General features: G+C 41.4%; 1 protein-coding gene across 1 annotated transcript; it reads right to left on the bottom strand.

Annotated features, from left to right (window-relative positions):
- Positions 1–8,518: 8,518 nt before the first annotated feature.
- MAEL (maelstrom spermatogenic transposon silencer) lies at positions 8,519–18,365 on the bottom strand. The gene is made up of 13 exons (XM_054514043.1): positions 18,234–18,365; positions 17,739–17,816; positions 16,876–16,887; positions 15,721–15,823; positions 13,687–13,842; positions 13,178–13,219; positions 12,445–12,572; positions 11,637–11,691; positions 11,173–11,314; positions 10,403–10,465; positions 9,644–9,776; positions 9,351–9,429; positions 8,519–8,634 (listed from the first exon to the last, which is right to left on the bottom strand). The coding sequence occupies exons 1-13, from the start codon at positions 18,363–18,365 to the stop codon at positions 8,519–8,521; spliced, it is 1,239 nt and encodes a 412-aa protein (XP_054370018.1).
- Positions 18,366–18,486: the final 121 nt, after the last annotated feature.

The raw sequence follows: 18,486 nt of genomic DNA, 5'->3' as shown, positions 1-18,486 counted from the left end.
AGAAACCACTGCCATCTCCAGGATCTGCTGAGGCACAGACATCACTGTAGAAAAGAAATCAATCCCTCTTTCTTACTGCAAGAAGTTGAATTATAAAATGAAAGCCAAAGGCTCTGCCTTCGAGTTCTGGGAGAGAACGTTCTTGCTTCCCTGGAAATAAGAATTGATGTACAGTGAGCAATAACACACTCTCATAGCAGAAAGATGCACATGGAGCACTGCTGCACCCAGTCATCCAAAAATAAGCAGTCTTCCAGACTTCCAACTTCCTGAAAAAAGAAACCATCAGGTCTATTTGGAGAACAGAGGAACAGAGCTGCTGATGTATCCCCAGATCCACAGAAGGTTTGAAGGTCACCAACTGCATTTCATCAAGGAAAGGTGGTCTTGTTTACTGAGTCATGCAAATGTCACAGCTCTCACCACTGTTCAACACAGGAACTGTTTTTATGGAGGATGAAGCAAGATGATTTTTAATGACATTTTGTTAAATGTGTATTTTGTATGTATTATACATACACATAAAATAAATATATGGGAAAAAAAACCATTGATGACCAGTGAGTCTCCTATTTGGGACAACAGTGCATAATAATGTCACAGATAAGATAAGAACTTAGATGGGCAGCTGATAAGAACTAGAAACCCTCTAAGTAGCCTATTTACTATCAGACTCCTGAATTGGAGTTCTAGCTCCCAGAGCTCCTAATTTTCATTACATTACTTTTTCCTGCTTATTGTTGCATGGGCATGTCAGAAGTAGTCCATTGCTCCTGCTGCTTCTGAAAAAATGACAATGTGAGAGCATGTACATGGCAAATACATCCTTAATTAAAAAAAAAGGGGGGGAGGGAGTGGAAGGAAAAAGGAAAAATAACTTTTTGTTCAAAACTGTAACAATTCAATCAGAAGCACTGCATTTTATGTGCAAGATGTGGAAGGAAATCCTACCACTGGTATCTTTGGAAGAGAATGGACTGTCCATCCCCAAGGACTATCAATGGGTATTAAAGCTAATTAAAAGCTTTTTTTTAAAGATACTTTTGCAGTAAAATATTTATCCTTTCAAAAGTCCTTACTGCATCTTCAACTTTGGGAGTTTCAGCAATGCCTCCCACATACCCTTTACCCCCAGTTACTGTAATAAAAATCTAAAATTTAACTTCAAATAAGAACCAGCCATCCTCCCACACAGGACCAGTATTTTCTAGATTTCAAACTATGAAAACCACCCTAGCAGAACTGTAATTCTGGCTTGCTTTCTGACTACCTTTGTTTTACGTAATACTTAAAATACAATTATTCATTTGTAGTAATAACAACTGCAAAGACCAACCACAGGAGTTCTTTACAAAGAACACACAAATACAAATCTCTCTGGCAATGGATAACCTGAAATGCAAGACATTCTGAGGACCTTTTCTCATTATGCATGAGAAAACTTTGCAAAAATGGATGGCTAAAAAAGAACATTTCACAGAGAAGCTGAAGGCAGATAAAAAAATTTGGTGCATAGCTCAGAAGCAGAGCTGGTATGTATTCCAGTCTCATTTTAACAGCAAGGATAGTGTGAATTATCTAATTACCATTGTAACACATTCCTACTGTGAAACAAAAGCTATTTCTTTTATAAATGTTACAGACATTAGTCAGCACAACCTGTTTCCTCCACCAGGAATAACAGTGAGGGATAACAGTGTGGATTCTCAAAGATCCTAGCCTGAAAGTCCAGAGAAAGGACTTGAAAATTATCAGCAGAATAATGCCAGAATATAGCCAGAAACTGGCAGTGGCCACTAAACCATTGTAACACTCTGCTACCTGTTACCCTGCTACCTCCCACACTCTTCACTTTTAGGATAGGTGAAGCTTAATTGCTGTTTCTCAGCTGAAGTCTTCAAGTTACACTTGCACAGTGGTGATTTTAGGCATGAAGGAAAATACAGATTAGCAGTAAGCAACTGCACTAAATTGTCTAAAGAAACCAGCCACAAAATACAGAGGAGTTTACAAAATGACCCCCAGACCCATGAATTTAATTCTCTGCAAGCAGATTCTGTAACAACTAGCAGAGGAAAAGAGTCCAACTTGACAACATTTAAAACAGAACTGCTTCAAGTTCTGCAATGCTAAGCTCACTTCTGCACTGAGAAATCAACTAAGTGATAGCACATGGAGATATAGCTGAGATAATTCAATGCTGCATCATTTTTTACCTATTTTAAAATACCTTGGAAGTAGTGCATTTATTAGAATGCTTTACGTGTTTTTACTCAACCAATTTGTTCTACCCTGTCAGCCAGGAATACACAAATACACATATCCAAAGTTATGCCTTATTCCAGGGTTTTCCTGTGACTGAATTAATTTCCTGCCTGTCTTGTATGTCTTTTGAAAAAGGAATAATTCCAAGAGTTACCTCTAGTATAGCCACAACCTTATGCAAAATTAAACCAGCAATAATGAGTTTGGAGGGAAGATAAATTAAGCTAGTGATACTTAACTAATTCCAAAGATTTAATGTATCTATACTGAACTTCAATAACCACTTCCCTCAAAAGGCAGGAAGGAGAGAGAAAATGTATAACCAGGTAGGAAAGTAAATTCCTACTTTATTCTTTACATAGCAATTAGTAAACTACTGTTTAGTTATGTTCAACTTTAGTCACAAACTTACCACAGGAAGCAGACAGGGTGGTTAGGCATGATTTAGCATTGACAAGTCCATGCTGAATCCTTCCAATCCCCCACTTCTCCTTCATGTACCCATAAACACATTCCAAAAGGGCTTGCTTCGTGATTTTTCCAAGGAGTGCAGTGGAACTGAGCAGCCCAGGCTTTCCTAGATCACCCTTTTGACAGAGGGGTGCAGCATTTGCCTCCCATTGCTGTGGATTTCCTGTGCTCTCTGTGACCTTCCAAAGGTGAGAGAACAGCCTGGAAAGGTGTTGGTCAGCTTCCCCGGCATCCTGGGATGCAGCACATCTGGCTGGAGGGACTGCATGGCTCTGGAACTCCCACTGCTGCTGTTCTCATCCCTGAAGCCTTCCTGAGAAGGGATCTGCTTTCCCAACAAAATCCCTACAGCCCTGGCCAGTGTTTAGGGATTCCTTTGTAGCCCACACACCTGCTTCTCCCTGCCTTACACTGCACCAGGATGCAGCCACAAGATCCCTGTGAAGACAAGAGAGTCTTCCCAATCAATCTCCCTGCATTCCTGGATTGCTCTTGTGTTTGGGAGACGCTGTCCTCAATGAACTGCCAACCCTAATGCATGCAGAGCTGGCACCAGGGATTCCACCCCTCCCCATTTCCCACACAACCACCAAGATGTGCTCTCACTGCCTTCCCCACTCTTCTCAGGATCTTGGGAAGTGTTTCCAGTATTTCAGACACACAAAGGCTGGTGCTGCCACAGCCCACTTCAAGATTCAGTACAGTGCACAATTCACAACTTGTCAGGAAGACAGGAGTTAATTATCTCAGCATCCCTGTTGCTAGAGCAACTGCACTCCTTTTCTGTTTATTTGTACCAAGTGTTCCAGGAAAGACACCGAGGCAAGGTTCTGCCTGATGAAGTTCACAATACAATGATCAACCTCCAAGATTAATTCTGGACGTGTTAGAGCTCTACTAAAATTATTGCAGCCCAACAGAAGGGAATTTGTAACTTCTGCAGCACTTCACCTGTTCACTAGGGATTGAAGGGAATTATTTGAAAATGGCAGAGAAGTTTAATGGGAACCTCTAAGACAGAACCACGGAAAAGTGAGCAAACAGAGTAAATTCAGGGTTAGATTAACAGAAGTGTTTGCCAATTTCTTCATTTTACTAAATCATTGCAATAAAATTTATTGGCTGGCCACTCTGGGGTGACAGTGAGGGATGATAATCCTGCAGAAGTCATCAGGAGGGCAGAAACTAGATAACAAACTTGTTTTTCTCCTGCTCCACCACAGAACATTTACTCTGCCAAAAGGAATGATGTTGTTAAAGTCTTTGCAGTCAGCTGCAGCTGCTTCTATTTATCAACCAGAAAATAAACTCAGTTTCACACATACACTTGACTGACTTCACTTTTGGGCAAAGTCTGAAATCCTTGCTAGCAGAAAGGGTAGAACTTGTAATTCAACTAACAGGTCCAAAAGCACAGCCCCTCTATGAGAATTACACAGGTTTTTAAAAACTTATCAATAAAGAAAAATACAACTATTTTACAAGAAAATCAGAACAGGGTTTCCTAGAATAGAGGTTTTCATTCACCCAAAACAAGTACTTATTCAGAAGAATCTGACCTTCAGCACATCACCACTTGACTGTAACAGCTCAAGAGCCAGAATCCCTGAAATGGCAGCAAGTTTCCTAATGGGGAATGACTCAGCATGGACCTCACTCTAGGCAGCTGGCACAGGACACACCCCATAGAATGAGTATCAGCTGTTGCTGTTATCCAGGATCACAGCACTGCTTCCTCCAGCCTGACACCTGACAGATTCTCCACACAGAAAATCCCCACCAAACTGCTGCCTTGTTTCTATCTTTTAGGATCTGGATGAATGACACATTGCAAAGGATGCAATAAAGATTTATCTTACCTTAGACACAGCAAACACTCTCTGATAACATAACAGTTATAATGCAGACCCCAGAATTGGCACCAGACATCAAGAGGTAGTGTGGCTTCCCTTCCCACACATCACACACTGCCAGCTTCTTTTCTCACACTTGGGAGGTGAGAGGGAGAGCTGCTGTCCATGTGAGGGAGCAGCTGGAATGCAGAGCTCCACCTGGGAACAGACAGTGAGCCAGTCGAAGCTCTTGGGTTGGACACAGAGGACAGGCCCAGAGAGGATATCTGCTGCAGACAGCCCTGCCAAAGGGAAGCTCTCAAGGCCTTCTTCAGACACCTCTGAGGAGCCTGACACTCAGAGGTGACCATGGAGCCAAGGTGGTCCCTGCTGGATCTCGTCCTTATGGACAAGAAATAACTGCTCAGGGATGTGAAGGCCAAGGGGCAAATTTAGCTTCAGGACCCACAAGACAGTGGAGTTGGGGATCCAAAGAGGGAGGAAAACAGCAAAAAGCAGCATCACAGCCCTGGAGCTCAGGAGAGCAGTCCTTGGCATTGTTCAGAGTCTTCCACTTGGAAGACTCCTGTGGCACGCAGTGCTGGAAAGAGGTCCAGGTGAGCCTGGTGATTTTTCAAGTATCACCTCCTCCTAAAGACAAAAACAGCAAAGCAAGCAGAGGCTGACCATAGAGCCCCTGACAAGGAAACACACAGGAGACAAGTGCCTGGGAGAAACAGAGGTGCTGTGTTTGTGCAGGTATGGGGATAGGAAAGCCAAAGCACACCCGAAGCTGCATCTGGTGAAGCACATGGAGGGCAAAAAGAAGGATTGCTCTGGGTGCATCTGAGTGGGAATGGGCAGCTGGTCATGAAGGACAAGGCTAAGGCCACATTCACCTTGAGTTCTAACAGTAAAATCAGCCTTTCAAAGCAAAATTCAAGTTAAAGATGTCAAAACCAGGTTTTGCTGTATCTACAGTATGTATGCGTGCTTCTGAGAGAATGCTGGAACTTCTGCCACGTCCCTAGTTCCTGCAGTTTATTGGAAGGAGAAGGTGGACAAGCCAGCAATGCATAAGTAACAGTTAAATTAGAAGCAGCAGCAACTGCTGCTTACCCTATGTTAACATACCCTAAACAGAACACAAAATAATATGATTACAGGTCAATGTACTGATGGAGACTAGATCAGCAGAGCTGTCACTGCAGTCACTGCATTGTTTCCCTGATCCTCAGACAACTGTTCTGGCCAAAACCTTCAGAGCAGCAAGGTACAATTAACCACTTGTCCACTACTATTGTAACAAGAGCAAAAATACCTAATAACTCCGCAATGTGCGTGTTAAGCCAGGATGACTTTTTACTCATTCCTGTCACAGGAGAGAGTCAGCTGCTGATACAGGAGGGCACAAAGTCAGGTCTGATAGAATCCATCAGCTACAAAACCAGCTCTTTAGCCAGTTCACCAGATGTGCTACCAAACACCGCATGCAGAGTGTTGTCATCATTAGGTTTCATCCTGTGGAAGGTGCACGTTTAGAGCTCCCAGGCAGCACCACTCAAACTCTGCTCAAGAGCCATTCTGCCCTGTCTCAGTTTTGTGTCCCCTTCAGAATTTTGTCATGCAAGTGGTGAGAACTTTGGCCTGATTTTGACACACCCTGTGCCTTACCAGTACTACTCCTTGCACTTACAAAGTGGGCTAAGGTTGCAAACCCTCATCTTTACTTACTTACAGGAGAGAAGCACTACTATATTGTGCTTGTTTTTCAGAATTTGGTCTTCCAGAAATCAAGAGCTGCAAATTGCAGAACAGTCACGGAAGCAGAGCTCCAAAACAAAAGCATTTTCTATCATCCTTCAACAGCTGATAGGGCTCCCCCTCAATAAATGCAGACTAACAGTATGAAATGGGCTACTTTAAGTTAGTGTATTCATTCTAATGGCACAGATCTTATGATTTCCACTACAAAAACCCCCCCCTAGAGTTGTTGGTTATTACAGTAAGTCAGTTACTGCCCCAGTTAACAGCCCACTGCCTACAGCATATAATTAGATCTTCACCATCTTATGTGCTATTTTAATTTACAGGTGGTAAGGTACAGATATGCCACAGAATCCTAATGGCATTTTCCCACTTCTGCTCACATATTTTATCTCACTCTTGACATGCATTACATTAAGCTTAGTAAAAAAATGTTCTTAGGTTTATGTACTTAACACTGAATAAGTTTTAACAACAACTTTTAATAAATTCTCTCCTACATAAGAACTGAAACAAACTTTTATTCCAACAGTGAACTCTGGAAATACTTCAAAAACAATAGTTCTGTGCACTATGAAATATCAATGCAGCAGTGGCTGTCAGTTAAGGAACCTGGACAAGTCTATACAAAAGCAGAAAAGCCTTTAGCACTACTTGATAGACACTGTCAGTCAGTTAAAACATTCCCAGGTGCTTCATTGGTAAATTTCAGCCTTACAGCTTTAATGTCCCTTATTTGGTGAATATCAGCAGGTAGGACAGCAGCCTCCAAGAAAGGAAATACAGAATCAATTGAGGAAATTCAGTGATAAAGGTGAACAGCTGGGTAAGAATAGAAATGCTTCAGTGATCCTAAAACACTGGAAGAAAGGGTTCAACTGGCCTTATAGCAACTGTAACAGGTTTCCAACTAAACCAGCACTTGGCCTGTTCTGACACACTGATCAGCATATTCCAATAAACCTCTTATTTTGGCTGCATTTTGGGTTTTGCTTGCATTTGTTTTGTTTTTTCCTTATTCAAGGGAACAAACCACCTCATCTTGACTTTCAGTACCTACCAAGGAATGAAATCTTCACACAGTTAGTTGCTATGGAAATAGTATTTCAAAACTGGACATCTGTTGGTACAAAATCTAGGAACTACTTAACAAAATAAGCTCTTATTTCTCAGAATCACTTGCTTAGGAGATACATGGACTAAGCACAAGGCACAGACAACCTTTTGGGGAGTGGTTGAAGCAGTACCTCCATAAAAAGGAACATCTAACTTCCCTAGAAAATGCCAAGATAGTGTCCCATTTTGTTATGTGCCCCCAAATAATTATGACTGGTACCTACCCAGCCTGAATAAACTCTTGTGAAATATATCAGTCTGAATTTGATACTCTTTCCAAAAAAGACCATCAAAAAACCAAAACCAAACCAGCCCCATAACACCTACACTTCTCTTCAGTCTCTAAAGTTTGAGGGACATGCATTTCTTAAAATGAAAACTGATGCAAGCAAAAAAAAATCTTTGCAGTACTTGTCCCTGATGTATATAATACAGCCTGTGCCTCTAAGAACATTAACAGATAGATAAATTTGCCACAGTATTTCTTTCAAGACATTTTATATAAAATGTGCTTTTTTGCCTTGAAAGACCACTCAAATTTTTCATGGCTAAAACTGATATATTACAGCAAACTTTTGGGCCTACTGACTTTTAATTAATTCCCCTAGGGCAGCCCCTCATACCTTCAATACTTTCTCCCCTGCATCAGTTTTGAAGCAAGACTGTTACACACAGTCCATCTTCCACATGCAGAAGATGGGAAGGCTATTAAAAAAAGAAATAAAGCAAAAAGTTTAAGTTGTTTACACACTGGTCACTAAAGAATTCTTCTAATTCAATTATATTGATTAATCAATCTCAAATTTGCTCTCTATTCATTAAGAAATATAACTAGTACAGCATGCAGTTTTAAAGATGTGACTGTGAGGTGCCTTCGAAATAAGTCTTCCTGTAGATAATGAACAAGATTCTTTAAATCCACTCAATAGTTTTATCATTCTAACAAGAACTTCAACTGTCAAGGTTTGTACAGAAGATGAAAAACTGCAGTCTGGAGAAACTACTAGTTATCTTAGGGAAACAAAGACAATTAGAATTTACAGCTGTCCTGGATGTGAAAGAGATTTTCAATTACTGAAAGACTTGGATAGATCAGATGCACTTCTCAGCAATCGAATAACTCCTCTTCCTTGTACAGCACTTGTTCCACAAGGGGAGGTCTTCACACCACATGGAGAATCACCTAATAAATTAAATACAGTTTGCACATCAAATCAGCCTTTAAAGCTTGCATACATTAATGGAATTTTTCTTCATGCTGTGGAGCTGAACATATTCAACAGCTCTGATTAAAAAAGTCAGGCAGGTTGTGTCCTCCACAAACAGCAAGACCATAAGATCATGATTTCCAGGTGGAACAGAGTTTAACCCAGCATGGATCTCAGGCATAAGATATCAAGCTGCAAACTCAGAATTCTTATTTATTTTGCAAACCTATTCCTCTGAAGGTTAGCCACGAAATGCCCAAATGAACTGAGCTCAGAGGCCTTCTAGTAAAAATAAAAACCTTTCTGCAAGTAGAAACTTTAAAAGAGGAGTCTTTTAACTGAGTTGTGACACAACACTTGGAACAAGGACTAGCTCGGTCCGTACATGCAATGATTTAAGAACATGGAGAGTATTTTAAACATAGCCCTGCCTCAAAGCACTTGGGCATGGGAATGCCTTCAGGTAACAGAAAAGCATAAATCAGAGAGCAACATTTTTAAGAAAAATTGCATTTTAAGAGATGTTTCTGACCCTAAGATTCTGTCCAGTAAGAAGAGGCCAGCTTTTCCTGCTTGAATCTTCAGTGTGTGTGCTGTGCACCACTTCCAGGCAACATCTAAGCCCAGAAATTTGAAAAAGTAACAACTGGATTAAGTTTCCACTAAAAAAATGTGGAAGCTTCAAACTCACAATTAGAAGGAACAAACTCTTGATCCTGTCTTGGAGAACCCAAAGGTTTGTTGCATCCAGAACTCTCAGCTTTCATTTTCTGTATGAAAATATAAATATTCAAAATAAGGTACATGTATCTGCTAACATGAAATATACACCACTATCCACCAAACCTATGGATCATGGTCAAAACCCTGCAAGTTCATCAGTCTGCCCAATATATGTCACAAAGGACAGCATCCAAAGACAAAACAGTTCATGTGAAATTGGCAACTAGAAATAAATCAGGGTATCAATTGAAAAAATCTGACCTGGGTATGTCCAGCATCCAGTTTTACAATCCTGGTATTTGTGCCTTGATCACAATCAGAGTCTTGCAGAGGGAGGTGAGCTGCTGTTAGTGGGACTCCATACACACCAGCAAAGGACTTACTGATGCAGTAACTTGACCAAGAAAAAAAGGCAAACAAGAAAGGTCTGGCTAAGGGTTTGAATGCTGATGTGTGGAAGCACAGCATTTTATGTTCTTCAGCTGGCAAACCAAAGCAGCCAAAGCCTGAGATGCACAGAACAGATACCAGAGGGCAGAAGGACTTGCTGCCAGCATCCCTGCATCCTTCCAAGACCACCAGTCTGTTGTACAACTACACATGAAATGAAAACAAACTGCTTCCCCACGTTATCAAATGCAGCACTTAGAAGTGTGAAAAGCAACTTTTTTTTTTTTTCAGGGCATAGCAGTCCATGATGAGTATTTTGAATGAAAACTATTTATTATTGCCTCTCTAAGTTGCTACTACTGCTGCCATCAGAGACCATAAAGGGCATTTCCTCATTTCCAAACTATTTACTTTTCCTTTCTCCCCACCAAAAAGATTACAGAACCTTATGTATCTACATTCTATGTCAGGCAGTACAGAAGTTTCCAAAGTAGAGATATGCCAGAGCATAATGAGAATACCTCTGAAGTCAAACAGTGAATTCTAATGTAATTAACACTTTTCTCAGCATTGCAATGCTAACAAAATAAAAGCCATCATTCTGGAGTCAACTCCTCAAGCAATACTCACCCCATTTTCTTACAGGATGCCAGAGCACAGCAGATTATATCATTCTCCTCATGCCACTTGCACCTACATGAAATGAAGTTTAGGCTTATTTCAGAAGCACCTACATTGTTCATCAACAAGAACAGTTGGTCTGGCCAGATGAACAGGAACAAATATTAAAAATGGTATCTTTTTGTTGCAGTGATCATGCAGAACCTTTAAAATTTCACAGAGTTCAATAGCTTTGCCCTAAGTTGTTTATGCAGAGTTTAAAGGTCTGCTTATCATGAAATCTACTTCATGCTGAGGTGGGGGGCAGGGAGAAAAGAGAACCCTAAGAGACAAATGGAATTTAAACCATTTGAACCATTCAAGCTTCCCATTAATGTGAAATAGTTCCTCCTAGCATAAACACCCTCACTTTCCTCTCCAAACCTTAGAGTACATTGCTCCATCCTCCTTAAGGTCCCCCTCTAGAGTGAAGACACTCATGGGAACACAAAACTGCCTGGCTATAAAGACAAAGATGAACCCAATGGTTCTTAAAATCCATATTCCAACCAGACTTCCAAGAATAATTGACATAGTTTTTTAAAATCTACTGAAATTTAAGATCATATTATTGGTTCTTTTCTCAAATTAGTAGCAGAGGAAGCACTAGAATCTATTTCTAAATTAACTGCATAATCACCCAATATGCTCCTGCAGCACTGCAAGCAAATATCACTTTTTGTACCAACACAGAAGAATCTGAAAGCAGGCACATCTACACAAAGAATCACCCAACACACCTGGTATTACTGGAGAAATCCCACAGGCAGACATCCAGTTTTCTATACACCCAGACGTTGGATGGCTCCTTTTGGTATTTCTTCTGGTACAGTTTCATTAGCAGGTCTTCTACTGCAAAAAGCTCCCAGTGGCTCCCAATGCCTACAGTTCAGTGAAAATCCAGGCCAGGAGAACAGGAGTCACTGGATATCCTGCTCAGCTCATTCCTCAGTCAGTCCCTGTTCACTGCCCAGCTCTTTATCACAGCATCAAAGCTCAAAGATATTCCACCAGTGGTTTTAATAAAACCTGGCTTCCTAGAAAGTGGTGGGAGAAAGGAAGGAGCATGCAAAGGAGTTCTAGCTATCAGAACCAGTTTTTATGAAAACTTTTGAGACATGCTTTTCAAATACAGCTGTCCATGATTACACAGCCCTTATTTCTGGAAGGGGAAAAGGATGGACAAAAATTATCCATTCCCTACCTGTTATGCTGGCCATTCGACCAAGACACCAATTAATTCGGAATCTGTCATTAGACTGGAGGAAAGAAGATTTCTGTCATCTCAAAGGAGTACAGTACAGAATTCTGACACTTCCATGACTTCTGTCCAGGTCTGGAAAAGCCACCTCCAAACCAAATTGTTTGTGGCACTGAATGCAATTCCCCTGACGACTATCTTGAAAAGGACCCAAATTTCATGCATACTTCTTCAGAGCCCTGTATTTATGGATGGAACCCAGTACCCTGTCCCTCCCTGCTTCTTAAGGATTAACATTAGGTTTGAACTGAATTGAAACATAATAGACCTGTTATGAAACTTAAACACCTCTGAATCCTAACATTTTGTTCTGTTGCCTGGAAAAATGAAACTTGAGCAAAAATTTAAGACACGTGTAATTCTCATGGGGAAAAGAGTCACGAAAACGTAAAAATATCCTTTCAAAAAAGCAGGATTTCTGACTATTATTGAGCACATCCAATTTAAGTCAAATCTTAGGAGCCCTTAACCAAAGTCATAACAATGTCAGCGAACAAAAGACCCTGTTCATCAGTAGATTAGAGCCAGAAGTGCAGGCTGAAAATAAAAAGGCAGAAAATTAGGTCTTTGCTTTATAAAAAGGTTGGCTTCTAGAGGCCGCTTCTTCCTGAAAGGAACTGGGACAGTCTGGAAAAAGTGTCTTCCCCCACTTAGTTTACTCTAAAACCTAATCAGTGTGCATGTATCTCTTTAGTCATCCAACAGGAGTGAAAGCAGAAGTGGAGATTCAGAGCTTTGACCTTGGCCATACCCTGCAGAAGAAGCGAGGCTGAGCGCCCCCGGCTGGCTGGGCAAACTCGACGAGTTCCTGCAGGACAACCGCGTAACAAGAACGAGGAAGGTGAAATCCAGATATGGGGATCTTATGGGTTTCATCACCTAATGGAGGGGCAAGGGAGACAGGGGAAAAACAAATAAACAACAACAAAAAGCCACAAAATTGTGAGAAGTCCAGTTTCCTTAAGAGATACAGTTCCCTCCTCCTTTTTACCTTTCTGTATACATATATATGCACACAAACACACACACTCCTCTCCACAGACAGGGTCTGTGTTTAAGCTACCAAAACCTTGCTTCTGTCAGCAGCTCTGGGCTGTGAGCAAACACACACACTCCTGCCCCTTTTAAAAGGCCATTATCCAAGTATTAGATGTACACAGGCCAAGTTTGTTCCCTCTGTACACAAGCAGAGGAAGTGTCCTAATAGAAACAAACTGGAGTCTATAAACATTACTGAGAGTCACAAAGGAAACAGGCAGGCCAAGCCAGACACAACAATGGTGCAGGTATTTTAATTTTGTTAATATATGCCAAGCTGCTGAACATAACTTTAAAAGTAGTATCTTTGAGTTACCCTGTTGTTAATCAGCACTTCATGCTGAAGATACACACAGAGACTATCAAGACTTACAAAGCATTTGGACAGAGGTCAGATAAGCTGAGTCTAAAACTGCACACCATTCTTTTTCTCCATTAATACTCACCAGCAGCCTGGCAGTGGTACCGAAAACCACGTGGTGGTACTTCTGCAACCAAGAGAGGAGAAAGCACAATCATCATCCAACACCACCAACAACAGATCCTTAACTCAAAGTTCCATATGCAGAAAGGAACAGCAACTTCCCTTGTGGCCTTGTGAACATGCCACAACTATTTTTGGAAAAGTTATTTTCAGTTCAATACATTTTAAAACACAAAGTGCATTGTGATTGTGTTTAGGTCCAACTAAGAGAAGCATTCATTGACATGAAACATAAAGCACAAACATGTGCAAGTCCTCCTGGGTTTAGCCTACCCTCTTTGGAGTTACATGAAGTTCTGACACTAATTCTCTTCAGAAACAAGCTCAGGACTGCTCTGATATTTTAAGAAGTCTGACCATTTATAATCAAAGAAATAAACTTGTCTTAATACCAGAAGTGCAACCCTGGGCAGCAGTGACCCCAGAAAGCCTCCCTCTCACCCCAGTACTTCTGACTTTCCTGGAACTCACCTGGATCTATGAAGTGGTGGAAATCAGCCAGGATGCCATCTTGCAGGGAGTACCTGACACACCCAATCTCACAGGGAAGGAAGCGCTGCTCGCAGTGGGGTGGCAGCTTCCCGTAGCTGTAAATGTCCAGGAAGTAGAAGATGTCTGCAACCATATCTAAAAGAAAAAGAACAAAACCATCTTCAGACAAGCCATCAGAGGTTACAGAAGCCATGCTGGTCTCCCCTCATCAAGGGGAAGCTTTGGTGAAATTTCTCCTATGAGTGAGTGAAGAGTAACAACAAGCAAAACCCACAGCTCTTCCTCTGTATCCAAGAGGACAAGATGACAACACTTATGTAGAATTCAGGCACATTGGACACCTTCCAGAGATCCTACTGTGTGTAGAGGTGGGGCAAAAGACCCAAAAAATACAAGCAACTAAACCCACATAATGTTAAGAGGCCTGCAATCCAACAGGAACTGTTGTTCTTTTTAAGGATAGGTCTCTTGGCTCTTTCATAAAATAAGGTTAGGGAAACACCAAATCAGTAGCTGCAAAACAGTCTCACAAGCTAAATTTGGCAGCTTACACCACTTAAACAAGTTGGTAGTAATCCTGTGGGGCAAGAAGATGAGAAGTCTGCTAATTAAAAGGTTTGCTTTTCCACCAAATGAGCTCCCAAAGAAAGTGGCAAGAATACCCAACACAAATGTTAAGGAACAGATTTATCATTTACTCATTAAAAAGTATCCAACTATGACAAATATTTTACAATACACCTTAATCCTTCTCTTCATGACCATCACAATGTCCTCAGTGAAGTTTAATACAGCTATTTAATCCTTACTCTTAACTACTGCCCCTCATCAAAGAGTCCTACTTGCTCTACTAGAGATGTGTAACTGTCTTCACACATAAATAATTTTGTATGCCAGTCTTTAAGACATTTAACACCTGCTGCCCTAAGCCTGAAGGGTCATGCTCCCTTTTGTGGGTCTTAAACAGTACGAGCTCAGAGGTCATAGGAAAGACACCTCTCCTACTTTATGAAAAAATGGATACAGCTCCAGGGAACCATACAGAACTTGAACTGGGAAATATTAAGAGCAGCATCATGAAATGTATCTCAATTATCCTTTATCATTATGCCTCTCATTCAACTAAAAGATGACTTGTGCCAACTCAAGCCAGCCAGCATGATCAGCCCAATCAAATCTGCATCACAATGACGGGGGAGCATGACCCCTGGCACGGAGGGCACTAATAAGCATTTCACTTTTTATGGAGCTACTGTTTCTTGCTTCTCCCATAACCATGGCAACATGAAAACAGTTCAAGAGAGTGAAGTAAAAAGCTGGAGCTTTTTAGACTTAACCACACAGCTGATATGAACTGGCTTCTTGACTTACCTTGTAAGCACTACCTTTTTATTATTTTCCAGAATAATGTAATATTCATTGGGTAGAAGATTACAAATGTGTTCACTACCCAACTCAAATTAGAACAACCATTTGAAGACAGGATACAGGTTAGAAAGGTTTAGTTTTTGGAGTTCTTTCAATAAGGAAGCAAGTCAGGATGTTATAAAGTGCATATTCCCTCTTTTATTCTCCCAATGAGGCCAGGCCCTTGTTTTATTTAATACCTCTATCTTACCAATTTTGAACACTGATATCTAGCAATTCTTAACCCTTTGAAATCAATACAAGTATTCTTTAATGCTGAACTTGGATTATGCCTTGTCAATTCATAAATGTAGGACTTGAAAAATTACCTTTTCCTTAAAAACCTTGAAAAAAATGTTAAGAAACTGTTAGTGGCTATACTCCCATTGAGCTAAAAAACAGAGGATAGAATTCTTGGAGGTTGGGGGGGAATGGTATTTTCCCTGATCTCCCTCTACCTTTTACAGCAGTAGCCCAGTAGTGTAAAATATCTGACAGAGATGGCTTTCAGCAAAATGTAAACAGTCTTTGTACAGGTACCACTGAGAATGTCCTCAAAGGGCAAGCTCTCATCTACCAGGACCAACTGCTTTAAAATCACCATACCCTGATCATTCTTCCAAGACAGAGCAGAGGCATCTGGCAGAGGAGTAACACTGGGCATCTTTGTGGTCAGAGGAGCAGGAACAGGATCAGGCACCTTACAAGTCTGGAAAAGATGAGAAAGTTTAAAAAAAAAAAAAAAACAAAACCACCAAATCAACAACAACAAAAGTCTTCTTGCCCCAAATAAAGTCCTTCGGCTCCTTATATCAGAGGAAAATGCAATATCCACTAATAGCTGGGGTTAGGTGAAAAAGTTTTATATATAAAAGTGCCTGTATACTTGCAGGCCAGGAAAGCAAGATTTCTCTTCAGTACCTTTGTCAACCCATTACTGCTTTGAAGAACTACAGCTAAACTTACAAAATGTAATACAAAGAAAAAAAGAAGTATTTTCTTAAATTCAACCTCTTGCCACAGGCAAGGAACTCTTCAAACTGGAATTTATAACTTTTCTCTGTAAGTTTTATGAAAAAAGCACCTGGCACATGTGTTAGTTGCCTTTGACTAGGAAACAGGTTCATGAAAAGCTGATAAAGCCTTAAGGAAGTCATTGGATTGCTCTGAAAATCCATTCATGAACAATAAGCTTTTAATAGGACGGGAAAAGAAACCTGGCAGCCTTACAGCATCTGATCACTCAAACCCAAATTGGGAATAACATCCACACCCAGGCACATTGATTGCAGATAACCATCTCAGCCAAAGTTAATTATCAGTTTGAACTGTTTAAAACAAAATGAGGAATTATTCCCATCTAAGCAAGCTTTGGCCACCTCCAAAAGAGGAACATGGACTTTCACTACACAAAGTGACCGTGGCTGTGTGTGTACAAGGCTGGGATGAATAAAACAAGAGCCCATAATCTCATATATACATATTTCCACTGATACAGTAAGGATGGTGAGCTTTACTCTGGTAAAGCAATTATTTGTTCCTCTCTCTGTTCACAATCTTCTAAAATGCTACAACTTGTGGAAGGAAACACAGAAGCCTCCATTTGTGAGTTTCCTGCCGTTTCACTTAGTTCTCTCTGGCATATAAAAATGGAGTTCCATTAATTACACACACTCAGCCTGATACACGAGGATGATCACATTTTAAACAGCTTTTTCCCAGACATGCAGGCCCCCAAAACCAGAAAACATTGCCTAACACCTCCCTTCTAGTCTAGACTAATTTGACTAATCCATTTTTACAAGTTACTGCAAACTACAATCATCCTGCCATTCTCTCTATCAGCATGTAAGTATTTTGAAGTCCTGGAATTTATCCTCACCATTAATTCATAGTTCACAGTCATTATCCAGTAACAGAGCATTAAGAAGTAAATGCAGTATTATCCATTTACTCAGAGGGTAAATGTGACTTTCTTTCCTTGGACACACGAGTTTTTACACTACCAACAAAGACTGAAATGAAATAAAAGAAGCTGACACCTCACATAATTCAAACTCTTAAGTAACTCTGCTTCAGAGAACTGCTGGGAAAGGAAAAGAGACAGAAACAAACAAACGGGACAAACACCTTTTCAAGGCAGTAAACAGCAGAAATTATCCGTTTAGCACCATTTCAGACACAACCATACACACTCAACCCAACTACCTACTTCTGTATTGTTCTCCACAACACTGTTACTACTCTCCCACATCCAACTAACCTAAAGATAATGGCAGGGTGTAATTATTCTATTTGTGCATAGACCAAAACACTTAATTGACCTGGTTCACTACACAACCCCTCCAGAACAACAAATGAGCTGCTTCTAAGACGTGCTTTCAGGCCATCGGACAAGAACTACCTAAACCAATGACACCCAAAAAGCAAAAACAACATGAACCTATGACAAGAAGTAACTACAATTTACAGTATAAATGAAAAAAAAAAAAAATAAGTCAAGCACTGCAAAATACTGTTAAACATAAAGCTAGGGTGTTAGAGAACTACATTTTACTTGGTACAAGAGCCCAAAGGAACAGGCTGTGATGGTTCAAAGAGGTATCAAGTGTTTCCACCTTCACTGTCTTCTGAGAGCGTTTCTTGCTATTCCACGTACGAGCCTTCTCTGCATACATCGTCTTCTCTTCCTCTGTCAGGGACTTGAAGAAAAATCAGCTGTTACAAAAAGGTTTCTACCTTCTTCTCTACTTCCTTCTAGTAGTCCTACAAACCAACAAACTCCGTGTATAAGAAATCACTCCTGCCCTTCCAAAGGACATTACTGATGGCCGCCAAGACTAACTCAAACACTCCCAGGCGCTTTTTTCCTAAAAACCATAAGCCTTTATTAGAAATACACAACAAGGCGAAGGCGAAGTACCTCCGAGTGAGGGCAAGCCACAAACAAGAGACCTCCTGGAACTCCTCCTGCCAGCCGGGGATGGCACCGCCACCACCACCCCACCCACAGCACACGAACCGGAGCAGTCCCCGCGCTGAGGGGAGGACGGCACAGCCACCTGAAATGGCGCCGAGCCCACCCTCCGCGAAAGGCCCCGCCGGCATTCCGCCCTCACCTCCCAAGCCTGGGAGCAGTGGGGGACGGCGTCCCCCACACAGGCCACGGACAGCCCGCGCCGCTCCAGCTCGGGCAGCTGGTCGTGCACGAACCACAGAAAAGCGCTGCGATGGCCGCCGCGCCCAGCCATGGCCTCGCCGAAGCGCGCTGCCCACACGCGGCAGCGGCGCGGCCCCTCATGAGGGCGAGCGGGGCGGCGCCGGCGCGGGCCGCGGGCCGGGGCGGGGCGGCCATGACGAGGCGGCCATGGC

Source organism: Molothrus ater, chromosome 2 (genome assembly GCF_012460135.2).
Source record: "Molothrus ater isolate BHLD 08-10-18 breed brown headed cowbird chromosome 2, BPBGC_Mater_1.1, whole genome shotgun sequence".
Classification (NCBI taxonomy): Eukaryota; Metazoa; Chordata; class Aves; order Passeriformes; family Icteridae; genus Molothrus; species Molothrus ater.
Note: the sequence above shows the minus strand (reverse complement) of the source record. Positions and strands in the feature narration are given on the sequence as shown.

Coding starts and splice junctions, on each gene's coding strand:
- MAEL (XM_054514043.1), bottom strand. CDS start 18,365: ATGGCTGGGCGCGGCGGCCATCGCAGCGCTTTTCTGTGGTTCGTGCAC. Junction 10,466..11,172: donor GATTTCTCCAGTAATACCAG/GTGTGTTGGGTG, acceptor CATTTCATGTAG/GTGCAAGTGGCATGAGGAGA. Junction 9,430..9,643: donor TGGATGCTGGACATACCCAG/GTCAGATTTTTT, acceptor ATTTTCATACAG/AAAATGAAAGCTGAGAGTTC.